The sequence below is a fragment of the Notolabrus celidotus genome, chromosome 3 (assembly GCF_009762535.1).
Source record: "Notolabrus celidotus isolate fNotCel1 chromosome 3, fNotCel1.pri, whole genome shotgun sequence".
NCBI classification, from domain to species: domain Eukaryota; kingdom Metazoa; phylum Chordata; class Actinopteri; order Labriformes; family Labridae; genus Notolabrus; species Notolabrus celidotus.
In genome coordinates, this window is record NC_048274.1 from 40,719,263 (window position 1) to 40,738,286 (window position 19,024).

Below are 19,024 nucleotides of genomic sequence, written 5' to 3' on the forward strand. Positions count from 1 at the left end.
CTTGCGTGGTGCCCAAGTGGGCTGCAAATATGGGTATAGAGTGGGTTTGTCCGCAGGTTCCATAGAGGCCCCACCTTTAAATCGCCCATATGGGTCTAAAGTGGGATCTACTTGGGCTTGACATGGGACCTATCAGTGCAATTCATATGGGAATCATAGAGGGCCCATCTCTGCCTGAACAAATATCTCACTGGGCCTTGTGTGGGGCTCAAGTGGGTTGAAAAATAGGTTCTAAGTGGGTTTCTCTGCAGGTTTCACGGAGGCCCCACCTAGGATTGTCTATACGGGCCTCAACTGCGATCTAACCGAGCTCTACATGGGGCCTATCTGGGCAATTGATATAAGACCCATATAGGCCCCAAATACTGCCTGGAAATAAAGATCTCACTGAGCCTCAAGGAGGGGGCCAACAGAGTTTCAAAATGGGTTCCATGTTGATTTGGCTAGGGTTTCCCATACTGCTCTACATGTGGGTCCCTAAACACCAAAGAAAATATTTAAGTCAGGTCATAAAATGCTAAGTACAAGATTTTCTTTTCAATACAAATTCATGTTAATTAAGTCAGTATTCAGTAACAGATACCCATTTTTTGTACTTTTGTGTAAAACTAAAGATATTTGTACAGACTAGAAAGTTGGTTTGTATGAGAATTTTCAGCACTACCTGCATCAGGTGCAGGTCAGCAGATTCCTAGCCTGAAACAATGGCAAAAATGTAAAATAATGCACTTTAAAAAAAAACGGTGCTAAGATTCACAAGAAAACTATGACACACAGCTGTGTTTAAAACAAACTTGAATTTAATATAAACTGTCCCATCATGAAAAACTAGCCATTTACTGCATAAACATTGGGCATTGTAAGCATTGCAAATGGCTGCTTTCGCTTTACTGCTCAAAATATCATGGAATACATAACAGAAACCACAATGGCAGGCATGGGAACTATTTTTAACTACTTTTACCATAGTTAGGTCTTCACTGTTCTTTTAAAAAAAGTATAAATTTCAACCTTGTAGAGCTTTGGTTTGACTTAAAACAGTGTGAATAAGAGGTTTTGGGCTATATAGGCAGAACAACTTGCGGACTATGAGTCAGTGTCATCATCACCGTCTGAGTTAAACTACCCCACTGTAACTAGTGAATACACAAACTGCATATGTTGAGAACAGATGGTACAAAAGAGTGACAAGGTTGAACAGAAAACGAACATTGCCAACTTTGAACAAAAAAACTCCACACAAATCTTCACACAGGAGGACAGTCACAACGCTGCCCACCCACTTTTTTTTAGCTCTAGTTTTTGAAAATAAATTTGCCAATCAAACCCTCAACTGACATTTTTTAAAATCCGTATACAAACAATTGTCCGTATATAGACTTTTACCTCCAGTACCAGATCGTTGACCTCTATTGGATTTGTGTCTCATCTTGAGACTGAAGAGCCTGTGTTTCACCCCTTCTGTTGAACTCCCTCTGTGCTCTGACGGCCCGCTTGCCCCCTCTGTCCCGAGCTCCTGTAAACCATTTTGAGAAAGCCTTCTCCGCATCCTTGTGGTTTATGTCCTTTGTAAGGATGTTCTTCTTCAGTGCTCCTAGAAATAAATGAAAAAAGTATCAACCTAGTAATTCTGACAGACAAACAATTAATTATCTATTTTCTCTTAGATAATCAGAGCAATAGACTCAAGGCAACTAAAAGATGACATGCATCATAATATGAAATACAATAACTACCATTTGAAATCACAATGACATCATAGGGTAGTCTATAAAGCCCTGTATTTTGGATTTTTATAAGTTTAATTCAATGCATTCAAGTCATTAAATCCATGAAAAAAAATGCATTTGATATAAACTGACCAGGCCTCTATTGTGAAAGCCACCTACATTTTTAATAGCTGTCAAAATCAGCATTGTAAGGACCTAATCTTGTACAGAGTACTGGATTTGGTCAAGTTGCTTGATCACACAGCAAACCAATTTACATGGCCAAATGCATTTATAAAATCAATATCTGGAGTCTGAAAGCCAATTAAATTTTGAATATAAACTTTTAACCTAACATTTAAATCATTTTTCAAACCTTGGACATAAAGTGTCCATCCTATTAGATACTTAATTTTAAAGAGAACTACCGTAAACAAGATCAAATAGACGTAGCTCCCTGAAGGGTTTCTTCCCATGACGTCCAAAGAGGTTGTATTGCAGTGCCAGGTCAGGTGACATTATAAACGCCATCATTCTTCGGGTTGCGTCATCTATCGAAGAACCTCCAATTTCTCCAACCATGGCAACCTGAGAATACATAATGAAAGTTACAGAAAATAAATTCTATGGTTACTGAACAGTTGGATGATACTACCATTTCATAATTCTTCTTTATTACCCTCTGTCTATGCCCCCCAAATCCTCATTTCCCCATGCCTCTCTGTCTTCCTCTCCATGGGATACAGGTTTAGTAAAAAAAAAAAAAAAAGAAAGAATGTCATGAAAAAGAAAAAGGCAGACTTTGAATGATCTGAGGCTATGAGGTTGTTATATTTGTACGTTAGATTAAAAAAAAAATCATAATAGCACAATTAATAGATAAAATATTAATAAACCCATTTAGAAATATATTTTTGTCCAAATTTTGTCCACATAAAATATGACGCTATTTAGTAACCACATCTCTGTAAATTCTGAAACTCTGTGACCATGACAGCACAAGCAACATCATAAACGATGAGGACAGACTTGTCGGACACTGTTGTCGTTTCACCGAGAGATCTTTTTCTGCATTTCTTGTGCTGGATGTGAAATTATTTTCTTGACTCTATATCCACTAAACGGAGTGTGCTCATCTGTCTGTGTTTGTGTGTGTGTGTGTGTGTGTGTGTGTGTGTGTGTGTGTGTGTGTGTGTGTGCATGCACGTTTTTGTGTTTCTGTGTGCGCATCGGGGCTGAACTCTGTTGTGCGCGATACAGAGAGCAGAGGAAAATATGAACGCACAACGATGTAGATAAGTCATGTAAATAAGATAAATAACATAAGGCTATTTAGTCTGTTAAACAAAAGAACAAAGTATAGCCCTGATCTATAAGAGAGGTAACCTTAAATTACTTGTGCTTTGATCTGGCGCTATACAGAAAATAAAATTAACATTGAAATATTTTGATCTCATTAAATTAAATTATAAAAAATTCTAAATGCACCTGCAATTTTTAATTTTTTTGTGTGTAATTTATTCAAAAAATAAATAAAATAAAATCGGGGAGGGGGGGGCTCCAAGGAAAAAAGGTTGGGAACCACTGTGATAGATGATACGTGCAACCAGCAGCTGATAGATGAGTTACTGACAAGTGACTGACAAGAAGCAAGTGCAAATACAGTAAAAAGTTAATGAGACTTGAACTTACAACCCTTGACATGAACTCCAAGTCTGACAGCTTCTCGTTCATGGCCTGGACATCATCAATAGTTGTTAACGGAAACACTGCTCCCTGTGGTGGTTCTGACAACGTCGAAGCCTCTCTTTGCTTCAGCAAAGTGTTAAGCATTTTGCTATGCACTCTCTGTGTGTCCTTCACTTCCTCAAGTAAAGTTAGCAATTTTATACACATGGCTTCTCCAAGGCTACTGGCACTGTTAAGACTTGAGGAGGCGCTACTGGCACTGCTCACACATGAGGTGGCACTCGGGCTTCTCAGAGTTGGAGTGGCACTCGGGCTTCTCAGAGTTGGAGTGGCACTCGGGCTTCTCAGAGTCGGGGTAGCACTGGGGCTTCTCAGAGTCGGGGTAGCACTGGGGCTTCTCAGAGTCGGGGTGGCACTGGGGCTTCTCAGAGTCGGGGTAGCACTGGGGCTTCTCAGAGTCGGGGTAGCACTGGGGTTTCTCAGAGTCGGGGTGGCACTGGGGCTTTGCAGAGTCGGGGTGGCACTGGGGCTTTGCAGAGTCGGGGTGGAACTATAGTCATTTACTCTGTATGGTGTACTGGTGCTTCCTGAGTAAGCATCGTGACTGGTTACTCTCGCACTTACAATTGGCTTATATGCTTTAAAATGGCTACCAAATTCAATGGGAGGAGAGGGAGGCACTTCATCGTCACCACATGTATCGGATTCCTCTTCACTTGATTCAAGGGGTGGGGCTCTCATGGATCGCCTACATTAAGATAAAAGTAAAGAGAAGTTACTCAAATGTTATCAAGACAGTGCTAGGCGTACATACATTAACATAATGCAAATACTGCATTGCATTCCATCCCATCTGTTTTTGTTCCCATTTGTTGAATTAACAATACTAATTAACTCGCAGCATCAAAGTACACAGCTGAACAAAGTCAGGTTATAGTAAGAAAATGTGGTCAATTTGTATCTGATAGGCGTTTCACTTGGTGTTATCGGTGTTATCCACAAGTATGAGTCTTAAAAGTCTTATGCCAAATAAATAAAAGGCAGATTATTCTTTGTCAGCTGCATTGATAACTTAGGAATCAGTTGAATTGTTATAATTGATTGTCTTTGTCTGATGGTTCATTGAGGACCTTAATAATAGTAAACAGGTGGAGCAATTTAGAAAATATGGAGAGGAAAGATTAGAAATTACTGATGAGTCTGGACTCCCAGGGAGGAAGCTCAGGCCAACCAGCATGGAACAAAGCATGTCCCAAAGGTAGAAGGAGGCTGGTAGTGGAGCTGGTACATAGACAGAAGGAGGTAGTAAGGTGCACTAAGGCTGTGACCCAGGCTAAGCAGGGACAGTGGGTGCGTCTCAAAGCTCTTAACTGCAGTCTCCTCTCTCCTCTGCCAAACCGGAAGTAGTTACTGACCCGCCATTTTAAATTGCGTCCCAAAGCTCCTAACGCTGCTGGAGGAGAGAGGAGTGAGGACGGAGGAGACTGATCGGAGGAGGGATAATCGAGGAGACACGGGAGCAGACTTCACGGAAGTCTTTTCTCTGACAGACACGCCCCCTTAACAAATACCTCTCACTGATTGGACGCTGCAGCGGCTCGGACTTAACTGAAACTTAACTTCAGCTGAGTTTAATAATAATGAAAAGATGGACCTTAAAACAGTCACTAAGGGTGCCCTGAAACAGATCATAAACATCCGTCTGTGTGTGATGAGCTGAGATTAAAAAGTGTTTGATGTGAGTTTCAAACACGAAATACTGAACATAAAATCAAAATAACAGGATCACTCCTGAGTTTTATATCTGATTGTTTATTTCAGATTCACTGTCTGATTAAATAGAGACATAACATCTAATATCATAGATAGAATAGATATATTCATGGTCAGTTATTTCTCCTGTTAGTTTCCCCGTTTGTTCTCGTTTTCTTCATGAAGAGAATTAAAGTCTGACAGTAAAGTTTGTCTGTTAGTAAAAACACTTGTTATATTTCCCATCATGTTAATAAAGGTTCATATCAGGCTGATCATTAATGAGCACGGGGTTTGAAAAGAGGTGCATGGGTTATATTTTCTCTTAAAGTAATAAATAATTTAATAATGAGGCATTTCACCGGTGAATCGATCCGTGATGCTTCAGGACGAAATAAACAGAGAGCAGATTGTCTTCATGTGCAGGTGTGTGTTAAACAGGTAAACACAGAGACAGAGCTCTGTTACTGTTTATATCTATCAGAGTTATTACAGTGAACATGTGTGCAGACACAAACAGCTGTTAGAGCCGTCATCACAAACCGACGTCGCTTCACTTGACGCTCCGGAGGAAAGGACGTCTCATTTCTCTTAATACAAATCTCCTCGTTTCCTCTCTCCTCTCGTTTCATTTCCTTGCATCTCTGGTGGGCGGGGCTAAGACGCGAGTGAACGATGCGAGGATGGAAGATAAGAGCTTTGAGACGCACCCAGTGTGTGGGTGAAGAGAAGAGGGAACTAAGATGAAGGGACCTATGAAGTATGGAGGATAGTCAGGTCTGGGGTGCTATCACTGCAGAACGTAAACTTCTGGGTCGACAGGGACCCATCATGTTCAATTGTGCTCAAGGTCATGTAGCACAAGTTAACCTTTCAACTTTAGTTCAGGATAAACTCATAACAAACATTAGAAATAATAAGGTTAATTTAACTCAGAAAACTTTAGAATCTAAAAGAGGAAGAACAAATTTGATAAATATTCATACCAAGGAGACTTGGATAAGGTTATTCAAAATTGTATGAAAATTTCAACAAAATAAATGAACATAGATTAAATTATTTCACAATGACAAAATAAATTAAAATCCTTTTTTGCTCAAAAAGTATTTTTCATGCTCTTCAGTTCAGTTTAATCAATGTCTTCTTTCAAAACATTTAGTTTAATTTCAGTCCAACTTAGGGCGTTTTCACATCCGGCCCAGTTATTTCGAACCATGCTGCCATACATGAAAAAGAAAATCCTCTGCTGGGCTGGGCTGCAGTCAGGCTGAGCAGCATTGTGTAATGGAAAAGCCCCATTTGTCACTTTCTGGCAAGGGGACATCACTGTCACTCCCATCTCATCTGAAAATACCTGTCCTTTTCCCCCTCCCTCCTCTCAGTACCAAATTGCTAATTTTGTGTGTATTTTCAAAAATGTAAGTGGGCGGAGTCAGCTTTGACTTTGGGATTCATTTACACTGAAATTTATCTTTAAAAATACATATATTAGGCAAAGAGGAAAAACAAAATTTTGATCCATGTATAATGTGAACTTAACCCAGAAATTAAATTAAGTATTACTTATAATAAATTATCTATAGTAATAGTATGTGAATAATATAATAGTTAATAAATAATGCAATAACAGATTTAAACACAATCCCAGCATAAACGGGAATAAAGGGTGTGACAGACAATTTTTTGGTGGAAATTTGTTTCAGTTAAAATCAGAGATGGTCATGCAGGTCAAAAGACTTAAGCAGACAATGAGTCTGTTATTATGGATACAAACTTGAACATGCATTAAAGGCTAAATAAAGCTTTCTGATATTAATCACAGCTTTTTAAGGCTTGTATCATTAAAATCTTTCAGGTCAGACCAGGAAACCATTCAAAATTAGAGCACAAATTTGTTTCATAGGTTTAGCCCTTTAATTTCACTCTCAAAAGATTGATGTTATTACTTTTAAATGTACTAAATTTTCTTACAGGGGACCATGCCCCTGACCCCCCCTAAAAGGTCTGAGTATGCATGTATAGAACTGTACCACTTCTGAACTGAACCCTGAACAGTGTGGTTGCCAGGACAGTGTGACAGTGAGTTGTTCTCTGGTTTTCCATCTGTGTATGAGCTTTGTTCAACATGTACCTATTCGGTACATGTCTGTACCGTATCGAGAGACCTGCACCAAATTGGTACAGTATGAAGTCCTACCTTTACACCACTAGAAGATACCATACCCAAAGCTCAGGTAAAGGAATCAGTCTTGGAATCTTCCTATCCTTACAAAATAAATAGGACTATTGAACCTGGCTAGTACTCAAAAATGTATAAGCCTCTGAGAATATAGTTTCTTAGACAGACATTTAGTTCTAGTGCTTTACTTGATGTGTTTAAGTACACTTACCTTCTTTGTCTCTTCTTTGGTACATCGTTGTCTGTTTGAAGATCAGAAGTAGCCTCTGCTCGTGCAAGCTTGCGTCGAGCATCCTCATATGTGTCTGTCAAGTGACAAAAACAAAACAAAACATATGGTTACAGCTAAATTGTTACATCTACCCCCTGCCATCCACAACCAAAAAACCCTTTTCTTTACCTGCATGTCCAAGTGCACGCACACTGTATGTCCCCCATGAAGCATCTGGTCTTTGCCGCTGTTTCACTGCCTTGGTGATATTAAGATTGTGGCCTGCTGGCCAAAAACAGTCCGTCTTGTCCTCATCAGTGAACCAACATGATGGAATAATATCCACAAGAGCCCTTCCTTCACTTGACACTTCCTCTCTGAACTCCACAATGCTGAAGAGGGGCATGCTGCAAAGTTAATATTAGGTAGATCAACAGTCGTGTAACTGGGGAAAAGCCACTTTTTCATCTTGAACAGGAAGCAGTATCAGTTTTTTTGTCAAGTCAGTCAGAAGCACGCCATGAAGCCTGTCAGTGAGCTGTGTCACCTTTCTGATCCCCATACAAGAAACGTCAATAGGATAATTGTAAAAGCATCCTTGTCGCTCGTAAAACTGGCACACAGCATACACTTCTCCAGATGCTGCAGACTCCACAATGTTCTTCACAACAGCAACTTTGGCCTCAACATCAAAGCAGTTGTTGCCTTGAGAGCAAGATATAATGTTTCCCTCGTATATGTACCTTTTGTACTGTATACAAGAAGGAAAGTTTGAGAGAGTTGGACCACATGCATGTGGTGGTTGAGGCTTGTTCCTCATTTCCTTGATCTTTCCTTGAGGACAGCTGGGTTTTTCACCTAAGCGTCGAACAACTTGTTGGACAGGGTTTTGTGGTCTTCTTACCAGCCTCTTTAATATTCCCAGATAATTTTCGAAGGGAAAACATGAAACATTGTCTAGGGGACCAAACTTCCTTGCATCATCAGCCAGATGAATTAAAGAGTGGGTGTTGTACACAATGTGCTCTGTTCCATAAATCTTTGCAAAATTGGTCACATAACATTTCAATAGTTTGTCCGCATAATCACAGTATTTGCTACACAAAGCTGGGCTAAGAAGAATTCTTATTGCTACAGACAGCAACATAAAGTTCTTGTATAGTCTTGGAGGTAAACGTCCTTTAAGAACCACGGGGCCTGTGTACAACAGAAACTGTCTGAATTCTGTGGCCTTCCACTGACTGTATTCCATGAGTGACCGTGGTTTTCGAGCAAAATTCCTCGGCAGATGTCCTCTGATTATTTTTAAGTGGCTGGAGATAACTGCAATGGTGGCTGCAGAAACCCTACACCGTAATGGTCCTTTGATCCACAGACTCACAAGTTTTCGCACATTTCCTAGGCAAACTAGATGCATGTAGTCAAGAACAAAGCATGACACCATTCCCATGCCTAGCTCTTGTAGGGGTGAAACACCATGATGATGTTCCTCATCTGCCATATGTTCAAACTGTTCATCTGTTCTCAGTGGTGCAGCCAGATCTGGAAATACAACCCTGTTCTCTGTTCGAACTCCATGCTCGGTACAGCGTTCACAGGAGCTGTAACCTGAATGACCCTTGGTACGTTTTAAGAAGGCACGGGCAGGGGCATCACAGATAAAGGCATCAGGAAGTGCAATCTTGTAATGTATTCCATTGTAATGTAAACCCACCTGAGTTACATGCTTCAGGTCCTGGATGAAGTCCTTCAGGTATTCCTCAACAGAATTAGGCTTTGTAGGACCTGCATACAGACCAATGATAATAACATTACATCCTGGAATTTCTTTGACTTTGGCCAAAATAGGCCATAACTCCATTTTTGAGCTTCGGAAGAGGGGCAATCCATCAATGTTGACACGAAGAGTTAGAGACTCAACTGAAGGTTGAGATTGCTGTGATAGCAATGTAGTTAGAGCATTTGATATCCCAAAATGATGATAACACCCATCTCCAATGTCTTTGACTTCACATGTTTTTGAAGTTGATAAAAGAGTCCTTGGATCTTTGGGAAGATCCAGGCCGCACTGCACTAAAATTTGTAGTAGTTCTGACAGGGCACTGTGTGAAATGTTGCGACTTGCTGCCCAATCAGCCAACTTCCTTTTGACATCAGTGCAAGGGTCAGTTTCTTCAATGCAACCCTCAGAATCAAATTCTTCATTGCTGTCACTGGATAACATGTCATAATCCGGTTCTTGGTCACTTTCATATTGAAAATCCTGCAAATCCAACACTTCCATTTGAATATGGCTTTCTGGTTCGATGACATGGCCTGGATTTGATGAGACACTATTTTTGAGACCATAATGTTCGAACATCTGCAAGTGCTCCGCAACTCTTGCTTTAATTCGTCTCCGTTTAGTCCGCGAGCTACTGTGGTAATCCATTTTTGGATCTGAAACAAAATAGATTAACAACTAGTTAGAGATGAGAATGAACAGTTCTAAGGCATCATATTCACAAAACTTAAGCATTCATTTAGTTTAGCATTCATCGTGGACAGACCAGGCTGATGTGAGCCTACACAGGGCAGACTTTCATGACTTCATGCAAAGTAGATCTCTGCACTCACATGCTGATCAACCCAAGACACATTTCGGACCGCCTCCCTGCATTTCATGCTGACAGTGTCTTCAGCAAATAAATAAATATGAGCGCAGAGCCCTTTTATTTATCTATTTATTGATATTTATTGTATTTTTATATTATTGTATTTATTTCCACCTTATATTAAATTTTTGAGTCCTATTTTTATGTAATTTTTCTTTCTTTATTTTTATATATATATATATATATATATATATATATATATATACACACACACACACGCACATATATATCAATTTATTTTTATTTTTTTACCCACAGGATGTTGAGTGCGCTCTGTCAACGTTGCATGCTACGCAGTAAAGACGTTCCCATTCTAATCAATACAGCATCACCCTGAGTCTATCTTTGATGCTTCCACAGAGCAGACAGGAAGTCAAGCGTGGAAGAGGCCCATGTCATCCGGTGAATTCCAAAATAAAACACCATATGTGGACTCCTGACTGTTAATTAGTTAAGGCAGATGAGAAATACTCCCTGGTTATGGATTTATCATTAACATAGAACAACCCCATGGTCTATCCCTGATCCATGTCAACCATAACAGGACTTAAAGCTGTTAACTCTGTCTGAAGGTACAGGTAAAGTAGAACATAGTTTACATTACTAAACAGGAATAAACCTGGAAAAACGAAATTTTAAAAACACTGTTGCTTGTTCACATACAGTAGAAGCACAACGGTCACAGAATAATATCAAAATTTAGCAGGAAATAGATCGCAGAAAGGCAAATCAACCTGTTGTATGTTGTTTTCTGTATACTGAGCCCAGCTGCCATGGGATGCGCTACACTGCTACTACGCTGCTTCTACGCTGCAAACACACTTCCAGCGGGCATCTGCGCAACGACGAGCGCTGCCTGGCAGAGCCGGGACGGGATGCTGACGGAACGCACCCAGCACGGATCCTGTGGGTTTTGGGCTTTATATCAACATCGTGCATCTGTGTAATTTCACAGCACAAATGAATACAAACATGCGTTGCTAGGTCAGTCTTGTTATAACGAGGATATCTGCTGTGGAAATCTATTTCCACGGACAGATTTAGCGCAGACAGCCTTTAATTTCTGCACAGCCTTTGAATAACACTTTCCCGCTGCCCCACTCCATCAGCTATAGCCCACTGTCAGACACCTACAGACCAGAATCAGCCTCTCAATAGGCATCTTGCCCTTGGCACCGACGTGCGTTAATCAAGCTATGGAGTCAACCACCCGTCCCTCATCTCATCTTTATTTCAGATACTAATTTGGAACTAAACAAGAAATAGTGTCGTTATCTCAATTACATTATCCTCTCAACTTTACAAAAACCCGCGCGGTCTACGTGGCTAATGTTACCTGCTAGCTGCACCACCTGTAAGGCCAGACTGTTCAGCCAGCTAGCTTACCATGCCACATCTAACTCCGATCCTCCTGAACATAATAAACTTAATGTCACACATAAATCAAGCAACGATAACATGGACCATAATACGGGAAAACCAGTTGTTCAAAATAGTTTAACAATTTGTCTTACCTTTTGCAAGGATATCTCTGCAAACGAAAAGGGAAGAATGAGGTAGATGCCAAGATTCGCGCTGAAATGCGTCTTTTCAAAAATATCCATCCGCCAGGGTTGTCAGGCCTGTGTGACCAATCCATGGACCAAACTAGTAGTGATGGGAAGTGCGGCTCTTTTCAGAGAGCCGGCTCTTTTGATTTGGCTCACAAAGAAGAGCCGACTTTTTCGTCGGATCTTTTGTAGCCGTATATTGTAACTTTGCAAAAACTAACAGTTTGTTTTGAAAACCCTTTTACATACAGTTTTTTTTATGAGAAGCCTTAAAATTGCCTAATTTTGTGAATTTATTCTGTTACAAAAGCATTCTTACTTTTGTTTAGTATTTTAATCAAACTTTTTTATTGCATAAATTAACAAAAAAACGCAAACATATCCATAGAACAGAACCAAAACCAAACTCAAGCAAACATTATGTAGGCATTGAGAAAAATCAGATGCCTCAGCTCGGATGGGCTGATCCGATTTCTCCCAGATGTAGCCACAATACACAGCCTCCCCTCCATCACCTTCACCAGACGTGATGACATTTCACCACACAAAAGGTTTCGGTCTGGCACTACTTAGTGAAATGGAGGAATACTTTTAAGTGCTTCACATGTAGGATGTAGAAATAGGCAATACTTTTCTTTTCTTTCTTTCTTTCTTTCTTTCTTTCTTTCTTTCTTTCTTTTTTCTTATTTTTTTTTAAATTTCATACAATTTGGGTATCTTTTGATGTTAGTAAACTGATACTGATACTGAAACCTATACTTTAGAAGAAAGAATAAAATATTGGACTATTATTTTTTTTAAAAGGTATACATTTCTGGAAAATAAAAAAATGTATCTAGGTCATCAAGAAATGTATTTACTTACAATAAATGTATCTTAATAACTTAACTTCAATTTACTTGAATTTAAAAACTTCAATTAATTGAAATGTTTGTGTAAGCAGATAAGAAATAAAGTTTATGCAAATAAGTAATTAAAGCACAAAGTTAAAGCACTCTTTTCCTTTAAAAAAAATCATATAGAGTGAATTAAAGAAATACAAGTCATCAAAGATTTTAAGAGAAATATTTATCTTTTTATTTTTCTACAATTTGGTCTTCATACACTTTGTGGTCTGTCTGTCTGTCTGTCTGTCTGTCTGTCTGTCTGTCTGTCTGTCTGTCTGTCTAAGATAAGATATAGCAGGGATTATCTGACCTTCAGGCACACACAGTCCAGTTGAGAGAGACAGGGAAGTGCCCGGGGAGAAGAAGTGGTCATATACTTGTATTTATAATGTTCCAAATTAGTCTTTATTGTTTTACTCAAGTATTTTTTAATTCAGAAATCTACTTTTCACTACATTTGTCAACCCTAAGGAAGATAAAGGAAAAGGATCATGGGCATTCAAAAAGTGAGAGTTTTTTTGTACAGTTCATTAAGAAACTATTCAGACTCGCTTAGCATATTTTTAATTTTGTTATGTTGCAGACTGATGCCACAGTCTTTAAACTATCTTTTTGGTCCCATTAATTTGCTTGCAATTTGTCTGCTTAACCCACATAGGCAGCCCATGAGGGCTTGTGATTTGGGACCATATAACTAAGCCCATATGGGGCCCATGTAATGATACCCAGTTCTACCCTATGTCTGCTTAAGCCACATAGGCTCTGTATGGGTCTTGAATGGGCAGCCCATGAGGGCTTGTGATTTGGGACCCATATAACTAAACTCATATGGGTCCCATGTACTGAAACCAAGTTCTACCCGATGTCTGCTTAACCCACATAGGCTCTGTATGGGTCTCGAATGGGCAGCCCATGAGGGCTTGTGATTTGGGACCCATATAACTAAACTCATATGGGTCCCATGTACTGAAACCAAGTTCTAGCCTATGTCAGCTTAAGCCACATAGGCTCTGTATGGGTCTCGAATGGGCAGCCCATGAGGGCTTGTGATTTGGGACCCATATAACTAAACTCATATGGGTCCCATGTACTGAAACCAAGTTCTAGCCTATGTCAGCTTAAGCCACATAGGCTCTGCATGGGTCTCGAATGGGCAGCCCATGAGGGCTTGTGATTTGGGACCCATATACCTTCACCCATATGGGTCCCAGATAATTCTGCCCAGTTCTAGCCTATGCCTACATGACCCACATAGGCTCTGTATGGGTCTTGAATGGGCAGCCCATGAGGGCTTGTGATTTGGGACCCATATAACTAAACCCATATAGGTCCCATGTAATAATACCCAGTTCTAGCCTATGTCTGCTGAACCCACATAGGCTACATATTGGCCTCACTTGGGCAGCCCACACAGGCTGCCCAAGTGAGGCCAATATGTGTTAAACTATATGGGTCCCAGATAATTCTGCCCAGGTCTAGACTATGCCTACATGACCCACATAGGCTCTGTATGGGTCCTGCATGGTCAGCCCACACAGGCTTCCCATGTGGGTCCTATACTACATAATCCATATGGGACCCACACATTTTTCCCAGTTGAAGCCCATGCCCACCCCTTACCCATGTAACCCAACTGTAACCCACATGGGGCCTACATTGACATGCTGGCTGGGCTGGAAGCTATTGAGCTAAAATGCTAATATTTATATGTAAAAATTCATAAAAATTATTAACTGATTTGAAATGCAAAAGCAAGAGGCGTATCTCATGCGGCCAGTACTATGATCTTGTGTCATGATTTTATTGTGTCATTGGCATAAGGGACATTCCCAGCTTTTCTCTTTGGCATCCTCGATTGCTTCACTTTCCATGGACAGACATGAGCTGTGGAACCACCTGTCACACTCATCACATTGTATCTGTTTAATTGAAAAAAAAAAAGATGTCATTATTATAAATTTATCAATTATTATTTGACACCTAAACATTTTTATATTTTTTTTTAATGGCTATATGATAATTCAACATGACTATAACTAGTTTTCAATTACTTACCCATAGTATAATGGCAGTTCCTGGTCCTGGTGGCTTAAAGGTGGCACACATCGCACATGAATTTTGCTCATCAAAGACTAAAAAAACCCCAAAAGTTTTATTTAAATATATAGATTTACAATCTATCTTGTTTTGGATTTGTATGCTTAATTTGCCGTTACCAGAGGCCTCTAGGATGTGAAGAGCCAGATCTCTCCTCTCCTTCTCCATTTCTCTTTTGGAGGTGCTGAAGTCTATGTCAGGGATCACTGGGGAAGCCTTTAGCAGGGCTTTTGCCATCTAAACAACATCAAATGCAGCTACTTACAACAATAATGGGGAGCATATAATAAATTACATATACTCATAAGCGCTATTAAACAGATTATTTCTGTTCACAATATAATTTGTACAATTGCCGATATTGGTTCATATCAGTTCATCTTTCACAAGAAAAATTCCTCCCTCACATAATGAAAACAAATTGTTTTCGGCTTACCTTGACAACAATCACACCACAGCTGCTTCCATCTTGTTGGATTGGATGGGACATAACCCCCTCTTTCCATTTGACATCCACCCAGTCTGTTTTTCCATGACATGTTCTCCTCATCATGAAGTACTCCCTGAATAAATTTTATATTCATCATACTCTTTAAATCCTGGTCCTAAGTGTCCAGAGATTATCACACACATTTGCAACAACACAATTAATAACCAATTTCATTAATTACAAATAATTATTCATCATCACCATTTACAAATCAAGCCCCAAGATGGGGATACAATGTTCTATTTTATGAACTGTTTTTAATTCTAAATGAATACACCTTTGATGATTCATTTGTAAATAAAGACTTTGACCGATACCATTTTAGAAATGTCATATTTTACCTTTTAGAATTATCCCCAGCTATTGATCATTAAAAGAGCCTTGGCATGTGGCCCATTGAATGAAAAAAGGTACACTGTATTCAATAACAATTGTAACATAAACAGAAAGTATCTTAAAATGAATCTACCGGATTCTTTTAGCAGCAGTTTGTGAGGCCTTCAGCTCAGATGTCCTTTGCGCTGGATCCACCAGGTACACTGTGCTGGTTTCTGCATGTATGTACTGGGACACAACAAAAAATGACAAAAGTATGTCCAAGTACAAAATGTATGCCCCAAAATTTGGAGAGTGCCACAGGGTGATGAAGACATGTGTGATATTAATATTATGAATTTAGGCAGCAGCATGGTTCCTAATCAGTATTGTCTATCAGTTGCTTTATGTCTGTCTGTCCCTTTGTCTCTCTTTGTCTTTTTTACTGTGCTATGCACTTTACTGTGCTATGCACCTTACTACATGGCCCATGGGACTATCAATATGTTTTTATCTCATTACATGGGAGATAATATGCATTAAAGACAAAAATAAAGAGATCAACATCAAAAATTTACATACCAGCAAGTTCCAGTGGTTATTGTTGACCAGCACAAATGATAGAACAGCTCTGAAGTTGCTGAAGTTCACCTACAATTGGAAAAATGACATATGGATGAAAATAATCACGGACTCAAAATAAAAATTCGAAGACAAACTAATACTTCACTTATGACAACTGTATTTCTCTCTCATACAAGGTTTAGTGTTTTACTTTAATATTTCTTTATTATTTTTTTATGCTCAGGAGTGAAAAAATTAAAGTTTAGTCAAAATAATTCATAGGGTGATTATGCAATAGTCTTAGGTCTTACTCATCATAGACACGCACACACACACACACACACCTTTACCTTTTTTAAACTTTGTTGAGGCAGCTTTCCCCTGTCACCAAACAGAATACAACCTGCTGTATAGTGGCTCATTAAATAGATGGTGTCCATCACACTGTATGTGTGGGCAAAAACATGAAGGAGGCCCTCACTTACCTGATAGAAACAACAAATTGATTGTCCAGTTAATAATAATAAACAGTCTCAAATAGGATGAAATATGACTTCCACCAGCTTTACTATCTAATTATCTAAAGGATCAAGGATCAAAACATCAGTTTAAAAAGAACATTTACACACTTGATACATACCTCCCCTGTCAACCACTGGTGTGGCCTAAAGGCTGATTTATACTTCTGCGTCGCCCTACGCAGCAGGGGCTGACGCGGACATACTTGTGCGTCGGTGTGTCTGTGTCGCGCAGCAATTCTCCGCCGAAACGCCTGAGGGCAGTGCGGTCTCTCTGATAGCCGGTCGCCTGCTTCCGGTCCCGCTACGATCTCTGTTTACTTTTCCACATCGATTCAGAGCGTGTTATGTTAATCTACAACTGATACATGTTGCTGTTTATCATACAGACATGATTACATGAAGAATAGAGAGGAGGAGATGAAATACACGGCCGATGTGTGGCCGATGTCCGGGACCCCGGAAGTGCTGTGAATGCGGGAAAGACAAAGCCGTCGAGCGGACCAATCACAGAGCTTGCGGTCCGCGTCGGCTCTACGCGTAGTTACATTTTGGAGGAGGTGCACGTCAGCTACGTGCGTAGGCCTCTGCGTAGGTACGGGAGCTACGCGGACCTACGGCGTAGGTTACGCCGTCGATTCGACGCAGAAGTATAAATCAGCCTTAAGTGAGCACAGCTCTGAGTGGTGGATAAGGAGGTTCTGCCCCTTCATCTGTGAGGGAATCACTGCAACAACCACCTCACTGTCCCTTTTTTTCCACAGTAGGTTTAACTGCAAATCAGGATTACCAAAAACAAAACAAAAAGTGTATGTTATAAATATGTTGGGATAGGGCGTGGGACATAGATGTGACAAAGATTTATTTATAAGCCTATGTTAATCGGGGCCTGGCAAATGGCGGTGCAAAGTCCTATTGTGTCTGATAAAATTATTAGTATTGCCCTATAATAATAACTAATTAATTTTCACATATAACAATACATATACAAAAACATACCTGTGTGTCTTTGTCTCGGTGATCCTGTTGGACTGTTACTGTCTTCATCTTGCTCTTGGATTTAGTTAGTTTTTTTGGTGGATTGAAGTATTTTGATTTTGACTTGGACCGTCCAGCAGAGCTGTCTCGCTTGTTCCAGTGTTCAATAGGGTCATCATCTGACTTGCCTGAACTTGTACTGACTTTGTCCAAAATCTGCTCTGGAAGATTCTGTTGCATGATGTGCTCAATATATCTTCCCTGCATTGAGGCATACATTTTGGACACAAACTCTGCTGGTCGCAAGTATCTCTTCTTTTGCAAGATGGAATGCTTCACTAAACTAAACCACAGCTCAACGTGGCAGTTTGTATCTCTTGTTTTAAGTCTCCCATCACTTTTAATTTCTGACTTCATATGCCGTGAGAGATCCCCAAGAAGCAAACCACTCCATAAAGGAAAGATCCCCATGTAGTTTTTAAGTAGCACATCAATAACACCAGGACAGTGGTACTGGTTTTTTGTGCCAACAGCATCATCAGAAAGGAGGTCACATTCTGCTTGGTCCCTTTGGAGTTGAAAAACTTGTGTGAAAGGTGACTTTCCAATAATGGTGTTTGCAGTTTTGTCCATGATGATCTTCTCAACTTCCATCATTTGGTCACTTTCTTCCACCTTAAGGCCCTTGTTTTCCAAAACACACAGATCAAGATATGCTTTGCTCTGGTTCACCACTTCTGTGTCCATCTCTGAGTCAAAAAGCACACACATGTGATGAAAAACCTTCACAGCCATCTTCATGCTGCTGCAGTTTAGAAGGTAAGCAAAGGTGTATAAGGCATATTCCTTGATGCCTTTGTCGGTGGTTTTCTTCACCAATGCTTGTAATACAGCCTTCAAAATGTGGGCAGAGCAAAGATGAAGCACTGTAAAGGTTGGAATTTCTTTGGTTTGTCCCACTCCGATTTTGTATGCTCTGTCAAGGTAGACAGAAACATTTTCTTTGTTGAATGCAATAAGCACACTATTAATCATAGCCCAGCTATGATCTGTCTTTACCTGTGCAATTTGTTTTTTTGTTTTGTTTGATATTTTTCTTTTAAATTCCATAAGCCAGTGTGATATGGCAGGAACTGAATGGCTGTTTGACACAAGTTCTGTGACAGGTAGGGGAGGGCTGTCCTTGCCCATGCTGGGCAAAACTAGAGCATAGTACAGAACTTTCTTGTTTTGATCTGGTATTTTCTGGACAACACTGCCTGTTGCATCAAGGTAGAGAGTGACAGGTGATGTTTTCTTTAGGTGTTCCGCCAGAATGTTAAGTCCACCGTCTGTGTACAAATGTAGAGCAAATGGATAAATTTGTAGGTGCTGTAGATAACCTTTGAATGATGCATGACTGCTGCTCTCCCGGATTACTTTTTGAGTGAG

General features: G+C 39.9%; 2 protein-coding genes across 3 annotated transcripts; both read right to left on the reverse strand.

Annotated features, from left to right (window-relative positions):
• Nucleotides 1-844: 844 nt before the first annotated feature.
• LOC117810515 (uncharacterized protein DKFZp434B061-like) lies at nucleotides 845-11,778 on the reverse strand. Its single transcript, XM_034680379.1, has 7 exons — nucleotides 11,709-11,778; nucleotides 9,255-9,325; nucleotides 7,730-7,947; nucleotides 7,541-7,634; nucleotides 3,402-4,146; nucleotides 2,138-2,297; nucleotides 845-1,594 (listed from the first exon to the last, which is right to left on the reverse strand). The coding sequence occupies exons 3-7, from the start codon at nucleotides 7,944-7,946 to the stop codon at nucleotides 1,410-1,412; spliced, it is 1,401 nt and encodes a 466-aa protein (XP_034536270.1). The 5' UTR covers nucleotide 7,947; nucleotides 9,255-9,325; nucleotides 11,709-11,778; the 3' UTR covers nucleotides 845-1,409.
• A 2,633-nt stretch (nucleotides 11,779-14,411) lies between these two features.
• Nucleotides 14,412-17,980, reverse strand: LOC117810743. Of its 2 annotated transcripts, none has more exons than XM_034680681.1 (8): nucleotides 17,615-17,980; nucleotides 16,448-16,582; nucleotides 16,116-16,184; nucleotides 15,688-15,782; nucleotides 15,165-15,291; nucleotides 14,848-14,965; nucleotides 14,687-14,719; nucleotides 14,412-14,550 (listed from the first exon to the last, which is right to left on the reverse strand). In XM_034680681.1, the coding sequence occupies exons 1-8, from the start codon at nucleotides 17,870-17,872 to the stop codon at nucleotides 14,540-14,542; spliced, it is 846 nt and encodes a 281-aa protein (XP_034536572.1). In that variant the 5' UTR covers nucleotides 17,873-17,980; the 3' UTR covers nucleotides 14,412-14,539. The 2 variants fall into 2 exon arrangements, with proteins under 2 accessions (XP_034536572.1, XP_034536571.1); XM_034680680.1 differs by having other exon boundaries at nucleotides 14,687-14,763.
• Between the last annotated feature and the right edge of the window lie 1,044 nt (nucleotides 17,981-19,024).